This window comes from Bidens hawaiensis, unplaced genomic scaffold (genome assembly GCF_021521415.1).
Source record: "Bidens hawaiensis isolate Kalapana, Puna unplaced genomic scaffold, B.hawaiensis_p1.1 tig00009618_1, whole genome shotgun sequence".
In the NCBI taxonomy this organism is placed as follows: Eukaryota; Viridiplantae; Streptophyta; class Magnoliopsida; order Asterales; family Asteraceae; genus Bidens; species Bidens hawaiensis.
In genome coordinates this window covers 681,285-695,593 of record NW_027491719.1, presented here as the reverse complement: position 1 = coordinate 695,593, position 14,309 = coordinate 681,285, and the positions used below count along the sequence as shown (strand labels likewise).

General features: G+C 41.5%; 1 protein-coding gene across 1 annotated transcript; it reads right to left on the bottom strand.

Annotated features, from left to right (window-relative positions):
- Positions 1-6,336: 6,336 nt before the first annotated feature.
- On the bottom strand, positions 6,337-13,939 carry LOC143533116 (beta-1,3-galactosyltransferase GALT1-like). Its single transcript, XM_077027982.1, has 7 exons — positions 12,810-13,939; positions 12,126-12,301; positions 11,766-12,047; positions 11,556-11,684; positions 11,296-11,475; positions 10,564-10,671; positions 6,337-6,692 (listed from the first exon to the last, which is right to left on the bottom strand). The coding sequence occupies exons 1-7, from the start codon at positions 13,573-13,575 to the stop codon at positions 6,483-6,485; spliced, it is 1,851 nt and encodes a 616-aa protein (XP_076884097.1). The 5' UTR covers positions 13,576-13,939; the 3' UTR covers positions 6,337-6,482.
- Positions 13,940-14,309: the final 370 nt, after the last annotated feature.

The following is a 14,309-nucleotide window of genomic DNA, read 5'->3' as shown; positions in this document are numbered from 1 at the left end:
CTCGAACCGTTCGACGCGCGGTTGTCAATAGGTTAGTGTTCAGTTCCCTTTTTCATGATTCATGCGGATAGACCGGCACTTTCATTTAATGGGGACTGAACTTTTCCCCTTCGACTGACCTGCGTGAAGGTTTGTCGTTTTTTGGGTTTATGCGGGTTTTGCCGCCTTCCCCACGCAACGACTTTCCACGTATTTATGCGGTGAAAACCGGCATATTCGTGTTGAATAAATTAACCGTTCGACGCGCGGTTGTCAATAGGTTAGTGTTCAGTTCCCTTTTTCATGATTCATGCGGATAGACCGGCACTTTCATTTAATGGGGACTGAACTTTTCCCCTTCGACTGACCTGCGTGAAGGTTTGTCGTTTTTTGGGTTTATGCGGGTTTTGCCGCCTTCCCCACGCAACGACTTTCCACGTATTTATGCGGTGAAAACCGGCATATTCGTGTTGATTCATAAAAATGTAAAATCATCAGCGTCAATGTTTTAAGGAGAATCGTTTCCATTAGAAGTGGCTCTTGGCCTTTTCTTTACAAATTTGGAATTGATTTACATGCAAACTGTGTAAATGAGCTCCCTTCCATGTTGTTGGGATGGGAGTGCCATCGAGCCGATACGCACCTGGTTCGGGATCTCGTTCTTTACGCAGCATGTAGTCTCCACATTGAAGCTTGAATTTTATTCGTGTTTTCCCCAGCTGGGGTTCTACACGCATCAGCCTGCTCAGCGTTCATTGCGCCACGAGGTGCGCGAGCGTCCCATCTCTGACGAATGCTTCGACCATGTCCTTCACGTCTATGCATTCTTCGGTGTTGTGGCCTTTTGTCCTGTGAAAGTCACAGTATTTGCTCCGATCAGCATTGTGGCGATGTTGGATTATTTGAGGCTTTGGCCATGGGAGCTCCTCGGTGGCGAATATCTCGGTGACGCTTTTGGTGAGCGGCGTCCATCTGGAGTTCTTATTGGACTGTACGTTATCCCTTCCGCCTAACCGATGCTGCAAGCCGGATGAGGTGTCAAAGTTTACCCTTGACTGCCAAATGCCTAGCTTCCGCTTTTTGTTTAATCGGGCGGTAAGGACGTTCTCTTCCCTTGTTTTCTGGGTATAAAGGTTTGTGCTCTGTGGGAGATCTCTACCCAGTTGCTTTTCCGTTTCCGCAAAGCGTTTAGCTGCTGTCATGATGGCATCCCATGTGGATGGCATGCCATCTTTACCCGTTAAGGTGCGGATGAGCTCTGGGTCGTTCGCGCCCTGGATAAAGGCAGCGCGAACAAGATCTTCGCTAATGTTACCCAGACTTAGCTTCTTCGAGTTGAAGCGAGTGATGAAGTCCAGCAAAGATTCATCTTTTTCTCGAATGCACTTGAGGATTGTCCATTGCTCCTCGGTATACTTTCTTTGCTGGCTGAAGTGTTGGCTAAACTTCTGTTGGAAGTCAGCCCAGTCGTAGATGTGGTTGACCGGTAGACGATCGAACCACGCTCTAGCTGCCCCGACCAGCGTCATTTGGAACATGTAACACCATGTAGGTTCCGTCCAACTACTGACGGTTGCCCCCGCTATAAACCTGTTCAAATGATCGTCTGGATCAGATATACCATCATATGTGCCTATGCTGGACATTTGTTTGGCACTTTTTGGGGCAATTGCTTCCGCAATGTCCCTTGCAAATTTGGACGTTCCCGCATTTGCAATGTTTGGTCTGAATGTTTTGGAGAAGTCTCGTGGACTTCCATCTGTGCTTTTTGGTTTGAAGGCTTGTCCAAAATGCCTTTTCGGTTGGGAATCCGTTTCCTTACGCTTCCCTTTTGCCCTATGGCGAGGGTTCGCGTCGGAGTCGGATTCCTCCGAGTCATCCAAGTAATCTTCGAATTCGTCAGCCTGTTGGACGTTGCGCAAGCGTTCGTCCAACTCGGCTTGGAATTCCCTCTGACGTGCCTCCGCCCATGCCTTAACTTCATCGAGTGTTTGGCGGGGGAGTCTTGTTCGTTTCTCTAACTGGGCATCGGTGAATCCCAGTGAGCGATTATTTACTGCACTTGCCCCAGCTTGGGTAGCTGGGGTAGTGTTCGTAAAATTTACTTCACTTGCCCCGGCTTGGGTAGCCGGGGTAGTGTTTGTAAAAACTGTGTTGCCGGTATTCCCCCCAGTAGCTGGGGTTGTGGTTACCGGAATTTCTTTAACCATCTTAGAAGTTTGAAAAAACTGGAGAAAAATGTAGTTCTAGCTTTATGCACGGATGGCGCCAATGAAGAAACACTAACCGGACCCCGGGCAGATTACTGGTAACCTGGGGGTTAGATAGATGTTTCCCACGAGGGGTTAGACCCTGAGAAGATGGTTCTTCTGATAACCTGCAAAACAGACACCGTGAGCTTGTCACTGAGAAGGGGGGGTTCCTCCTTGTGACCACCCTCCGGCGTGAGAATCAGACTAGATTGCTCTTTAAATATAAATGTATATTAAGAGATTGCTAGAGCAGATATCAGGTGTAATATGATGATATCAGATAAGATGAGATGGTCATACCATTTGTGGTATTTATAGCCGAAGGTAGGTTTCCAAGGAGGTGTGGCCGGCTGCAACAGTGTTCCTGTTCCACCAACAGTGGCCTACGCACGTGCCCTGCTGGTAGTTGGTGGGTAGGCAGCGGCTGATAGTGACCAGGCCTGCTGTGTACTATTCCCTTTCCACCAACTGCCGGCTACGCACGTGGTATGGCAGTAGTTGGTGAGTAGGCAGCGGCTAATAGTGACACAGTACAGGAGCATGCTGCTTGCCATACTGTGGTCAATAAGCTGTCGTATCTTTAGTCAGATCTTTTTCCATACCTCGTCAGGTACAGTACAGAAGATCTTCCTGTATCGTACGGACTGGCTTATTTGGGCGGGAGTATTCCCCCTCCCGCCCTTGTGCGGGATAGTTCCCGGCTTCGCTCATTCCTTCAGGTGACACTGAGTGATTGAGAGCTAAGTGCCTTGTGCGTGTAGCCATGCTGCGCGGGTGGCCTTCCCTGATGGCTTGTATCCGAGGCTGCGGGGACAGGCGGAGTCCTTCACCATCGGGAGGCATTTCCTGCGGGACCAGCTTGCGTACTGCGCGTAAGGACGTCACGTCTCTGAGCATGGTTGGTCCTGCGGATCCAGTTGGTTTCTGCGCAGACGTCCCTCTTCAAGGTGAGTCTTGCGGGTCCAACTGGGCTCTGCTGGGACCTACCTCTTCATACGCATATCATCGAATCCTGTATTGTCATATGTTTATTAAATTAATTATAGCATATATACTCGAGCTTGACTAAACTTGATGCTTTAGTTTTTCAACACCGTTACCTCTAAAATACTTTTAAAGCTAATTGCTTGGTTGGAGATCCTATGCTTTGAAGATCCTGTATCCTTGGTCCCTATCGTTTAATAATTACACAATTGATCATGGTGATTGTAAAGATATTACTTGGGTGTTCTTTTGGTTAAATTTTCATTGATAGTCCTTATCATGGTTGATCGTTAAGTGAGTAAAATAAACACTACACACCCACTTAATGGAGATATTTAATGATCATCCAGGTAAAGACTATCAATACTATGAAAATTGATCAACCATACATAACACTTAAGTAATATATCTTTACAACCAAATATCAATTATATATTTATTAAACGAAGATATTTAACGATCATCTATGGTAATGACTGTAGTTTTTATGAATATGTAACCGTAGGGAACACCTATGTAATATATCTTTATAACCAAGGATAGATTGTGTAATTATTAAATGATGGGGACTAACGGTGCAAGATGATCCGTAAAACATAGTTACCAACCAAGCAATTAACTCACACTTTTACCTGAATGATCACGGTAAACGTAACTTTGAAGATTGACACTAGTTACTTTTATTTGTTTTTTTTATATGGTTAAATAAATTATATTATTGCCATTAATCATTCAAGCCCAACTAACCATTTTAATGATGAATCATTAATCACCACGTCACCAACCTTCCACTCATCCAAACATATAACACACTCACATTCACATACCCCACCTAAATTATTAATATCCTCTGTACGCTTTATTTCAGTGTACGAACGCATCTATTGACGCTTGGGATGCGGGTGGGTGGGTATCTTTGGTGGGGTCAGATATTATATCTGTACTCCCCGCACCGATCACAACCACCCGTTGCGTAAGCGGGTTGATCAGGAGGATGAGCGGCTCCTCCTGATCAGGTCGGGTGTTGTGATCGAGGCGAATATTGGAAGCAGTTGTTCCAGGAAAGCGGAGAGGATGCTTGTGATGATTCGGATGCCATTAAGGTTTTTTTTGTTATGAATTATGAAAATTGGAGTGAAGATAGAATACAGTTTTGGAGGTGTTAAAAAGTGAAGGAGAAGTAGGGTATTGAAGGATCTGGAATGTTTGAGGATGGTGGTTGGCTATTTATAAGCCGTCTTTTGTATGTATAAAATATTAACCGTTAGAAGATATTTTCGGTTAATTAGTATTAGTATATTATAATATAAAAACATGTTTTTTTCTTTTCTTTTTTTCTTTTTCTTTTTCTTTTTTGTATTTTAACTAGTGTTTTTCCTAGCGTGTTGTGTGGGATGGGTCGGTAAAGCTCAAGCGTTGATACGATAAATTGATGCAAATTCGATTGGTTTCGGTTACATGTGTTATTGTATCGAAACTAAGACAAAAATGAAACAAGAAAATTATAAAATTTGGGGTCGACCAATGGCGTGGCGTGGCGTAGGTAAAACTCGATCATTGGTAAAACCCGACTGTTATCGATCCCTAGCGTTGAGGCGGTTGGGTCTACGAGAATTCAGTCAGTCTTCGTCATATTCGTTACGGTAACAGAACTAAAAAACAAAAATCAATATCCGATCGGTTTTCATTATGGTACTGGAACTAAAACAAAATGCGGTGAGCCGACGCGAACTCGGTTGGTTTCTGTCGTGTTTGGCACGGTATCATAACTAAAACAAAATAATAAAAAAAACAAAAACAAAATTCATATTCGATAGATTTTCCTGATGTTCATTACGAGCCGAAACTAGAAAAAGCTAATAGGGTGTTGCAAAGTGGCCCAATAGGGGCTTTGCGACACCAAACTTGTAAATTATCATATACAATAATTATTAATAATTAATGTAGTAAAATTGATTAAGAACCTTTACTAATTCAAATGTACATTTCTTTAATTATATTTCAAATATAAACCAAGATATTGGGTAGATGTTTCTAGTAACACCTATCGGCGTATTTCAAATATATATTCGTTATATTAAATCTTATGTTAAGTTGTTGAGTTTGTTAAAACTTGAAATTAGTAAAAAGTAAAAACATACTTGAGTACATCTTTTTAACTGATACCGGTTTGTCACGGGCGAAAATGAGTTTGAGCTGAGCCCCACATTGATGAACCTTGAGTTCGGCTTGTTTAACCTACAGAAGCTCAAGGTGAAGTTCAAATATGGTTCGAGCTCTATTTTTAAGTTTGAACTTGGATTACTTATTATCTATCAGTAGATGCATTTGTAATTAACTTTTATATACATTATTAACAACTTTATGTATAGTAATAAAACATGATATACTCTCCCCGTCCCATTATAAGTGCCCTAATTTGATTTTTTAAGTCTTTCTTGTTTAACTTTGACCGACAATATTTTTGCTTGTGTTATATAATACTTGATGTAAAATATATGAATGGATTGGGTTTTTAATGTATTTTACATTGATATAATTTTCATCAAGTATTATATGACACGAACAAAAATATTTACGGTCAAGGTTGCAAAAGAAAAACTTGAAAAGTCAAACTATGACACTTATAATGGGACGGAGAGAGTATATTATTTAGTTGTTTTTTCTCAATTTTATATATAATATTTTTTATTATATAAACATAAATAAATAAAATTATATTATTACTTGTTTAGCTTCATGTGTTAGCTCAACTACAATAAATGAAACTCGGGCTTGTTTATAAAACAAGCTTATTTGTATACTCGAGCTCGGGCTCGAGTTATATTAAGCCTGGCTTGATTCGAGTTGTTAGCGACTTGATCTCGAGTAGGTAACAAGCGACTTGGCTCGTTTAGACCCCTACTCGCCGTTTAAAAGTATGCTCATTTTGTCATTTTCACAAATAGCATACAAGTGAATGGCATTCACTTCATAATACATTAACACGTGAGCGAAATTTGATAAGCGACAATAGTTAACGCATCTAATGAGATTTTAGTTTGTTAGCGAAACAAAAGTAGATACGCGACGAATAATTCAACGTATCAGATAGCTAGAGATACGTAGTTCTTAGACGTGATTACACCGGTATAACACACTCACATAATCCTACAAAACCATTTGTTAAACCTATACTATGCATCATAGGTAAAAGAAGTACCTAGCTAACTAGCTACACATGATACAACACAACATAACACTCGTGTTATTATTATTATAAACCTATTAATTCCCACAACAAAATGCCCGCTTATTTTCTTGAAGCTTTTGCCATAAACACAACATTTCTCGAGGTCCTTGATAGTGTGCGACTACATACCCGTCTTTGCAACCTTCGTTATACACTCGTTCTTCTTTTTCGTATCTTACTTCTAAACCGTTCTTTTTTAAATCCGCAATCCATATCCCCATTGCCACATCTTCTAGCTTAAACATCTGATTATATATAATATATGTATTCATTAAAATCCAGTTTTATAATAATAATTCAAACTTTGAAACATTTATATTGAAAGCATGTAACAAACCTTTAGGTGACCCTTTTTGTGTTTATTGTTAATCGCCTTTGCAATGTCATGAGTCACAACATAACCCGGCCCATGCGCCCACGGAGGGTATTTTTCTTCGGGCCTGAAGAAACACTAGGTGACCCCGGCAGATTACGGATAATCTTAGGGTCAGGTATATGTTTCCCACGAGGGTTAGGTCCGGCAAAGATGGTTATTCTTCTGATGACCTGCAAAACGGACACCGTGAGCTCGTCACTGAGAAGGGGGGGTACCTCCTTGTGACTACCCTCCGGCGTGAGAATCAGACTAGATTGCTCTGAATATAAGTGTATATTAAGAGAAATAGCTAGAGCAGATAAGATATGTGATGGTATAAGATATAAGATGATAATACCGTTCCAAGGTGTTGGAGTATTTATAGCCGAATGTAGGTTTCCAAGCAGGTACAGCCAGCTGTATAATATTCCTTTTCTACCAACTGTGGGCTACGCACGTGCCATGCTGGTGGTTGGTGGGTAGGCAGCGGCTGATAGTGACATGGCCGGCTGTGTACTATTCCTTTTCCACCAACTGCAGGCTATGTACGTGCCACGATGAGGGTTGATGAGTAGGCAGCGGCTGATAGTGACATTCTGTACTAGAGCGTGCTCCTCGTCGTACTGTTGTCAGTGAGCTGTCACCCTGTGATTGGTTCATGGGCTGCTTTGGTCAGATCTTGTCTATTTTGTCCATACCTTGGCAGGTATAGTACAAAAGATCCTCCAGAAGCGTACGGACTGGCTCATTTGGGCGGGAGTATTCCCGCCTTGCTCATTCCTTCTTCAGGTGACATTACTGAATTATTGAGAGTTAGTGCCTTGTACGTGTAGCCTTACTATTAGTGTGGGTAGCCTTCCCTGATGGCTTGTATCCACAGCTGCGGGAACAGGCGGGGTACTTCACCATTGGGAGGCTTTTCCTGCGGGAACAGCTGGCGTACTGCGCGTAAGGTCTTCATCTCTCTGAGCATGGTGGGTCCTGCGGAACCAGTTGGTCTTTGCGCAGACGTCCCTATTCAAGGTGAGTCTTGCGGGTCCAACTGGGCTCTGCTGGGACCTACCTCTTCAAGTCTTCCAGTCCAATGTTCTTCTCATGAATTGTTAATAAGTGAGGTGAACTTTTGGACTTGAGCAAGGGGTTTTGAAAAGGGTTTTTAGTTTTAAGGTTCTCCGTGGGGATTCTTCCCGCGGGTTTCCTAATGTCACGTGCAGAAATTCCCGACTTTTCTGCTTGATCTTTGGGTATGATGCGGGTAGGTATGTAACCTCCTCGCAAGTCAGGAGTGTTGAGTTTCACTTGTGTAGATTCTCCACGAGGTTTTGGTAGTTTTAGACATAGTGATCAATTATGTTAAACAACCAATTCCATCTTGGAGCTTCAAACAATCTAGTTCTCAACGTTCCCGCTATGCGGGGATGTTATTTCCCTTTCCACAAGCATGGCCCAGAAGATCCTTCTTGGTTTTAATTCCCTGCAAGTGCTAAGTATGTGAAGGGTTTCGCCTTGACACTGTACCCGCACTCGTCTTATAGTTACTTGACTTCCAAGGTATTCTTGGCTTCAATTTCCTACAGGTGCTAAGTATGTGAAGGGTTTCGCCTTGACACTGTACCCGCACTTGTCTTACGGTTTCTTGGTTTCCAAGGTATTCTTGGCTTCAATTCCCTGCAGGTGCTAGGTATGTGAAGGGTTTCGCCTTGACACTGTACCCGCACTTGTCTTACGGTTTCTTGGTTACCAAGGTAAGGGGGTATATTCCCTCTTATTTTTGAATCTTTGAATCTTTTTGAATCTTTTTGAAGTTCGAAGAGTTGGTGAAAGGATAAGAACAGTCCAAACTGTTGAAGGGACGTTAGCGTCGTCCGACGGTTTCTTCTGACAGTTTCAGGACGTGCAGTAAGTTATGGCGACATGACAGTATATGGTCATTCCAGACGCTTTTTCAGGCGCGTGGGCGCGAGTTTTCGGGCGCGAATTTTACGGCACGCGTCATGTCGACAGCTGTTGCCAGCTTTCTTTCCACGTGTCATCGTCTCATTGCGCCTGCGCTTTTCCCTCTCCCCCGCATTAAATTCATCGCATTCATTGCGATGGGTATATAAAGGGGGAAGAGGATGCATCTCAACTCACACTTTCACTTCTTCTAAGCTATTTCCGGCGAATACTCTAACTTTTGTCGAGCATTCTTCTGAAATCGTTCTTCTTTCCATCCTCAACATGTCTTCTACTCATGATCCTGAGGTTACTGCCGAAGAGTCTGACGTATACCCTGAGAACCCGATGTCCGCGTCTGACAAAGAGTACTGCTGGCGAGTGCCAGTGTGTTCTTTCTGTCGACCTTTATCAGTACATCGTCAAGAAGTTCATGATCGAGCCTTTCGAGCCTGAGTTTCCTGAGCCTCACCAGACGGTGTACGATGCCCCCAAGGGCAAGATAGGGGTGTATGCTGCATTCTTCATCTATGGGAATCTCAGGTTCCCATTGACGAAGTTTGTGTACCGTGTTTTGGAGAAACACGGTGTACACTTAACGGAGGTACACCCGATGGCGATCGCAAAGGTTCGTCACTTTGAATGGGTGTGCCACATTCTGGGTGTTGAGCCCCGCGTCGACCGCCTGATGACCTTCTATTCCTGGAGGTGCATCCAGGGCTGGTACACCTTGATCACTCGGATCAAGGGTTTGAAGATCTGTGCTACCGAGCGCAGTTTTCGGTCTTGGAAGCAGGAGTTCTTCTATATCTCTGCCCGTGTCGTCCCTATTGCGATGACATTCAAGAACGGGAGGGCACTTCCCAACCTTCACGCCTCCAACTACCAGGAGGCGGAATGGTTTACCAAGATCTCCCGGATCCAGACTCCGGTTTACCGCTTTGCGGAGTCTGGGATGGTGATGCTTGGGATGAGCCGGGTATGGAAGGATGCCGGTTCTGGGACGCCGCAAGTACTTATCATCCTTGAATACAGTTCGAATTCTATTCCCTATGGTATGCTCCATCTCTTTTTGCTGATTTAGGGTTTTTCTTCTAACTGTTTCTCTTTTATTCTATTCCCTAAGGAGCAGTTCTGGACCCACGACGGTAGGTTTGGTCAACCTACCTGAGGCGATGACCCAGGCAGCTGCGCCTGTTTGCAGTGTTGGTTCAGTTGCTCATCCCGTTGAGGCAACTGTTCCAATTGTGACGTCATCTCCGCCGGCTGTCAGTGCCATCTTCACTGCATCCTTCACTGAGCCGGCGGTGATTTTTTCTATTTTGTCAGATCTTGTCTATTTTGTCCATACCTTGGCAAGTATAGTACAAAAGATCCTCCAGAAGCGTACGGACTGGCTCATTTGGGCGGGAGTATTCCCGCCTTGCTCATTCCTTCTTCAGGTGACATTACTGAATTATTGAGAGTTAGTGCCTTGTGCGTGTAGCCTTACTATTAGTGCGGGTAGCCTTCCCTGATGGCTTGTATCCGCAGCTGCGGGAACAGGCGGGGTACTTCACCATTGGGAGGCTTTTCCTGCGGGAACAGCTGGCGTACTGCGCGTAATGTCTTCATCTCTCTAAGCATGGTGGGTCCTGCGGAACCAGTTGGCCTTTGCGCAGACGTCCCTCTTCAAGGTGAGTCTTGCGGGTCCAACTGGGCTCTGCTGGGACCTACCTCTTTATGCTTAAACATCTGATTATATATAATATATGTATTCATTAAAATCCAGTTTTATAATAATAATTCAAACTTTGAAACATTTATATTGAAAGCATGTAACAAACCTTTAGGTGACCCTTTTTGTGTTTATTGTTAATCGCCTTTGCAATGTCATGAGTCACAACATAACCCGGCCCATGCGCCCACGGAGGGTATTTTTCTTCGGGCCATTCCTAACATAAACAGGGTAAATTTTCAAACACGAAATCAGGATAGTTTTGTTGTGTGACGACTAAACCTGGCAAAGCGGTTCGCTCAGGTAATGGGTTCAGTAAGCATGTGGCTCGATCAATTGGTTCGCTTTAAATTAAACCCCAAGTTTTAACATATAATAATAGCAATAATAAAATATAAAAGTATTGAAAAGATATAACAAAAATAATACATATAATGTTACAAATTCTCTAGTTTATAAATTTGTATCATGTGTATGTTAAAAAAAATTACTTATTTTCTTTTATATATGAATGTGTAAATGAAAATTAAAACAAAAATTGACGACCCTGTTTGACGAGCCACGTGCTGGCTAGATCTTTTTACGAGCCAAGATCTAGCTCAACTTTTCAGCTCGGTAAAATAAACGAGCCGAACCGGCTCGTTGAAGTTCAAGCTCGATCCTGAGCTCAACCTGGCTCGGATCAGCTTGACTTGGCCCGTTTACAGCCTAACTCGTGTTAACTTAGCTAGCTTAATAGAGTTGAACCATTTTGACCCATTGTATGATTTCAGCCCATTTATATAAGAACGGGTCACGATTATGAGGTTTAATAATGACTAATTATAGAAAAATTTCATACCTCAGGGCTGATATACCACTTGCTATCGGGGTTACGATGCGGTTGAGAATCCGAATTAATTAACCCGTAAAGCAATCCTTGACTCACGTTGACTCGTTTCAACGAAGCCAAAACTTCATCTACGCGAACAAACGCATCATCGTCTGTTTTCATGACATATTTTGCCGAGATAACTTCTGTCTATTATAAAAACATATCTAGTCAGCAGCTACACATTATTAAAATCATGATTCAGTTATAAATTTATATAAAAGTATTACCCCAAATATACAAATGGCAATTGTCTTCCATGAAATAAGACTATAATAGTCAACAAACGGCATTAACTGTACATCTCCGTAAGTCTTTGCCTCATTCCAAAGTTCCTCATTCACCACTCTATTCTTATGCTACAATATTATCATTATTGTTAATATCATGTCAATTTAAAAATAATATATGAAAAGTAAATTAAATAGTAAATTACTTACTAGACCGACAAAAAAACGGACTGCAACCTCTCCAGATTTAACCTGAGGATATTGCATCCATGTTCTTCGAACAGCCATACGTCGTTTGAAATTATTTGCAGTAGAAAAAACTCCAATTAATAGAGTAATCTTCTTTTTCAAAGGAATTGGAGGTGATTTAAGTGATTCTAAATCAATAACATGATCTGAATCTTCAGAAGTTGGCAAACCGCTAGCTACAACCGACACCAACTTTAAGTCACCCGAGATCCTTACTTCACTAACCAGCCATGGTTCCAAAGTCTGGTCAAAAGGTCATACTTTAAGTCTTAAACAAAGTTAACAGCTTTATTTATAGATCAATAAAGTTAAGAATATTACTTCTCGAAAAGCAAATGAGGTTATGTGTTTCCCGTCAACTGTCATCTGGATTCCTTCTGATCCTACCCGAAGAGTTGCAACCGAAAGATAACCTTGTTTAAACGGGAAATAGTTTCTGGTTTTTGACCCGTTGATAACTTTGCCCACTTTCTCGTTACACTGATCTAATTCATCAACTGCCATTTTGCAATAAACGTTGATTAAATTTTTATAAAAGATGCAAAGTTATGTATTCCTAGGTATGTAAGTGAACCAAAGGTTTAGTTAACCGTACAGCGAGAAGGTTTTTTATTTAACAAACGAACGAACATGAACACGTGTCTAGTTCATTATTTTAAATTTGTTTATGTGTGTTCGTAAAATATTCATTAATTTTTAGGCCCAACACATTATTGTTCAACACATTATTGTTCACGCTTACTTTTAGTTGGTTCTAGCTCAGTTATGTTGCTTCGTTATGCTCACGAACCTTTCACTGTATTGTTAGCGAATGAGCATAAACGGACACGAACACAAACACGTCAATTTACTTAACGAATGAACATGAACAAGAAAACCTTGTTCATTTAATTGTTCGGTTCGATTGTTTGTTCAGTTAAAGTTAAATGAAATATCACGGTTAGGTTCGTTTACAAGCCTATGTATTTCATAAATCTAACGAAAAAATATATTATTTATTTGTACCTTTTTTATTCTTATCAGGGTCGGGATTTGGACAACGTTCTTCTTCACCCCAATCATGAGCAATGGTCCACGTGTTTTGAACAATTACAGGGTCTTCAGTTATTTTATCACCTTGGAGTCGAACATTGTAATGCAATATAACCGGTGGGTCGGGTTCACCGGGAAGCGGTTCACCAGTCAAGTCAACTCTAAAGTTACCAAGAAGTCCATTTGGGATACCAATAAATGTAACCGATGAACCCTGAGTTAGCCCACAAGGAACCGTTAACTTATATCCAGTATCATTAAGCTCAGTGGCATTCATCTTACTAAGAAAATGCGGACATTGTTTTTCTTTCATTTTGCCCCCTGAAGTTTTGTTCACATTACGTTTTTCATCCTCGACTGATTTCATAAGGTTATCCCACGCGACACCAGCATCTTTTATGGCCTCTACCGTGTTCGGAAGAACTCGATCGTGACTGATCAGATGTTTTAAGTGATTCCATGTGTATAACGGTTGTTGTTCTTGAATTGAGATGTTTCTTTCAGTGAAGAGAGTGGAAACTATTTCATCGGTTGATACAATTTTTGAGTCACTTTCAGGATTATGAACAGGGGCTTCATCAGATCTTATCCATTCAAGAGGATTTATGGATGTTGTTGTGTTGTAATATGAAGGTGGTGAAATATAAGCTTCTCTAATCGGATTTATCATAACGAAGTAGCCGAAGACTGTTAATGTTAACAGAGTTGCAGATAGAACATAGATATACCATTTCTTCATATCTGCTGCTACTTAATAGAGGGATCAAAACTTGTGAAACCAAAGTTCATACAAATCTAACTAATGTTTGTATGAACCTTTGTAAAATTAAGTAACTCCTTGATATGAAGAAGGAAACCAGAAATGCATTGGTTTGATAGATGTCAGTTGAACTAATTCTTGATGCTTAAACTTGTTTTCCAAAACAAGTTCCTTGTGTTACACTTACACCACATGTTCATGGCATTCTGAAGCTTCTTCTGTTACCACATGACTTGGAATTTATGATGAAGCTGGATTTCAAATTTTCAATTCTCAGCCTTCAATAACATATAATGATACGAAGTTCTATCTCAAAAGATCATGTTCTGTTCCTGTAAATGCAGATGACTAACATTAATTAGTGTCACTAATGAGAGATATTCAGAATTAAGCATGATCATTCAAAAGTCAAGACTATAAAGTAAACATTAGTGCTATTGAATTACTAAAGAGTATGCATGTGTAAACGAGCCGAGCCCGAGCTCGGCTCATTTCGAGCTCATTTTCTAAAGCTCGAGCTCATCTTGTGACTTGCCGGGCTCGGCTCGGCTCGCGCTCCGCTTGTTTATTATATATTACTTAATTTATATATGTTTTTAATTATTTCTATACAGTTTGAGAAAAACCTTAGACGAGCCTAAGCTCGACTCGAGCTCGTGTAGTACCTTAAACGAGTTAAAGCTCGGCTGTGCAATGTGCAATCAATACATAGA

Coding starts and splice junctions, on each gene's coding strand:
- LOC143533116 (XM_077027982.1), bottom strand. CDS start 13,575: ATGAAGAAATGGTATATCTATGTTCTATCTGCAACTCTGTTAACATTA. Junction 12,302..12,809: donor CCCTGATAAGAATAAAAAAG/GTACAAATAAAT, acceptor GCAAAATGGCAG/TTGATGAATTAGATCAGTGT. Junction 11,685..11,765: donor TCCGTTTTTTTGTCGGTCTA/GTAAGTAATTTA, acceptor ATAATATTGTAG/CATAAGAATAGAGTGGTGAA.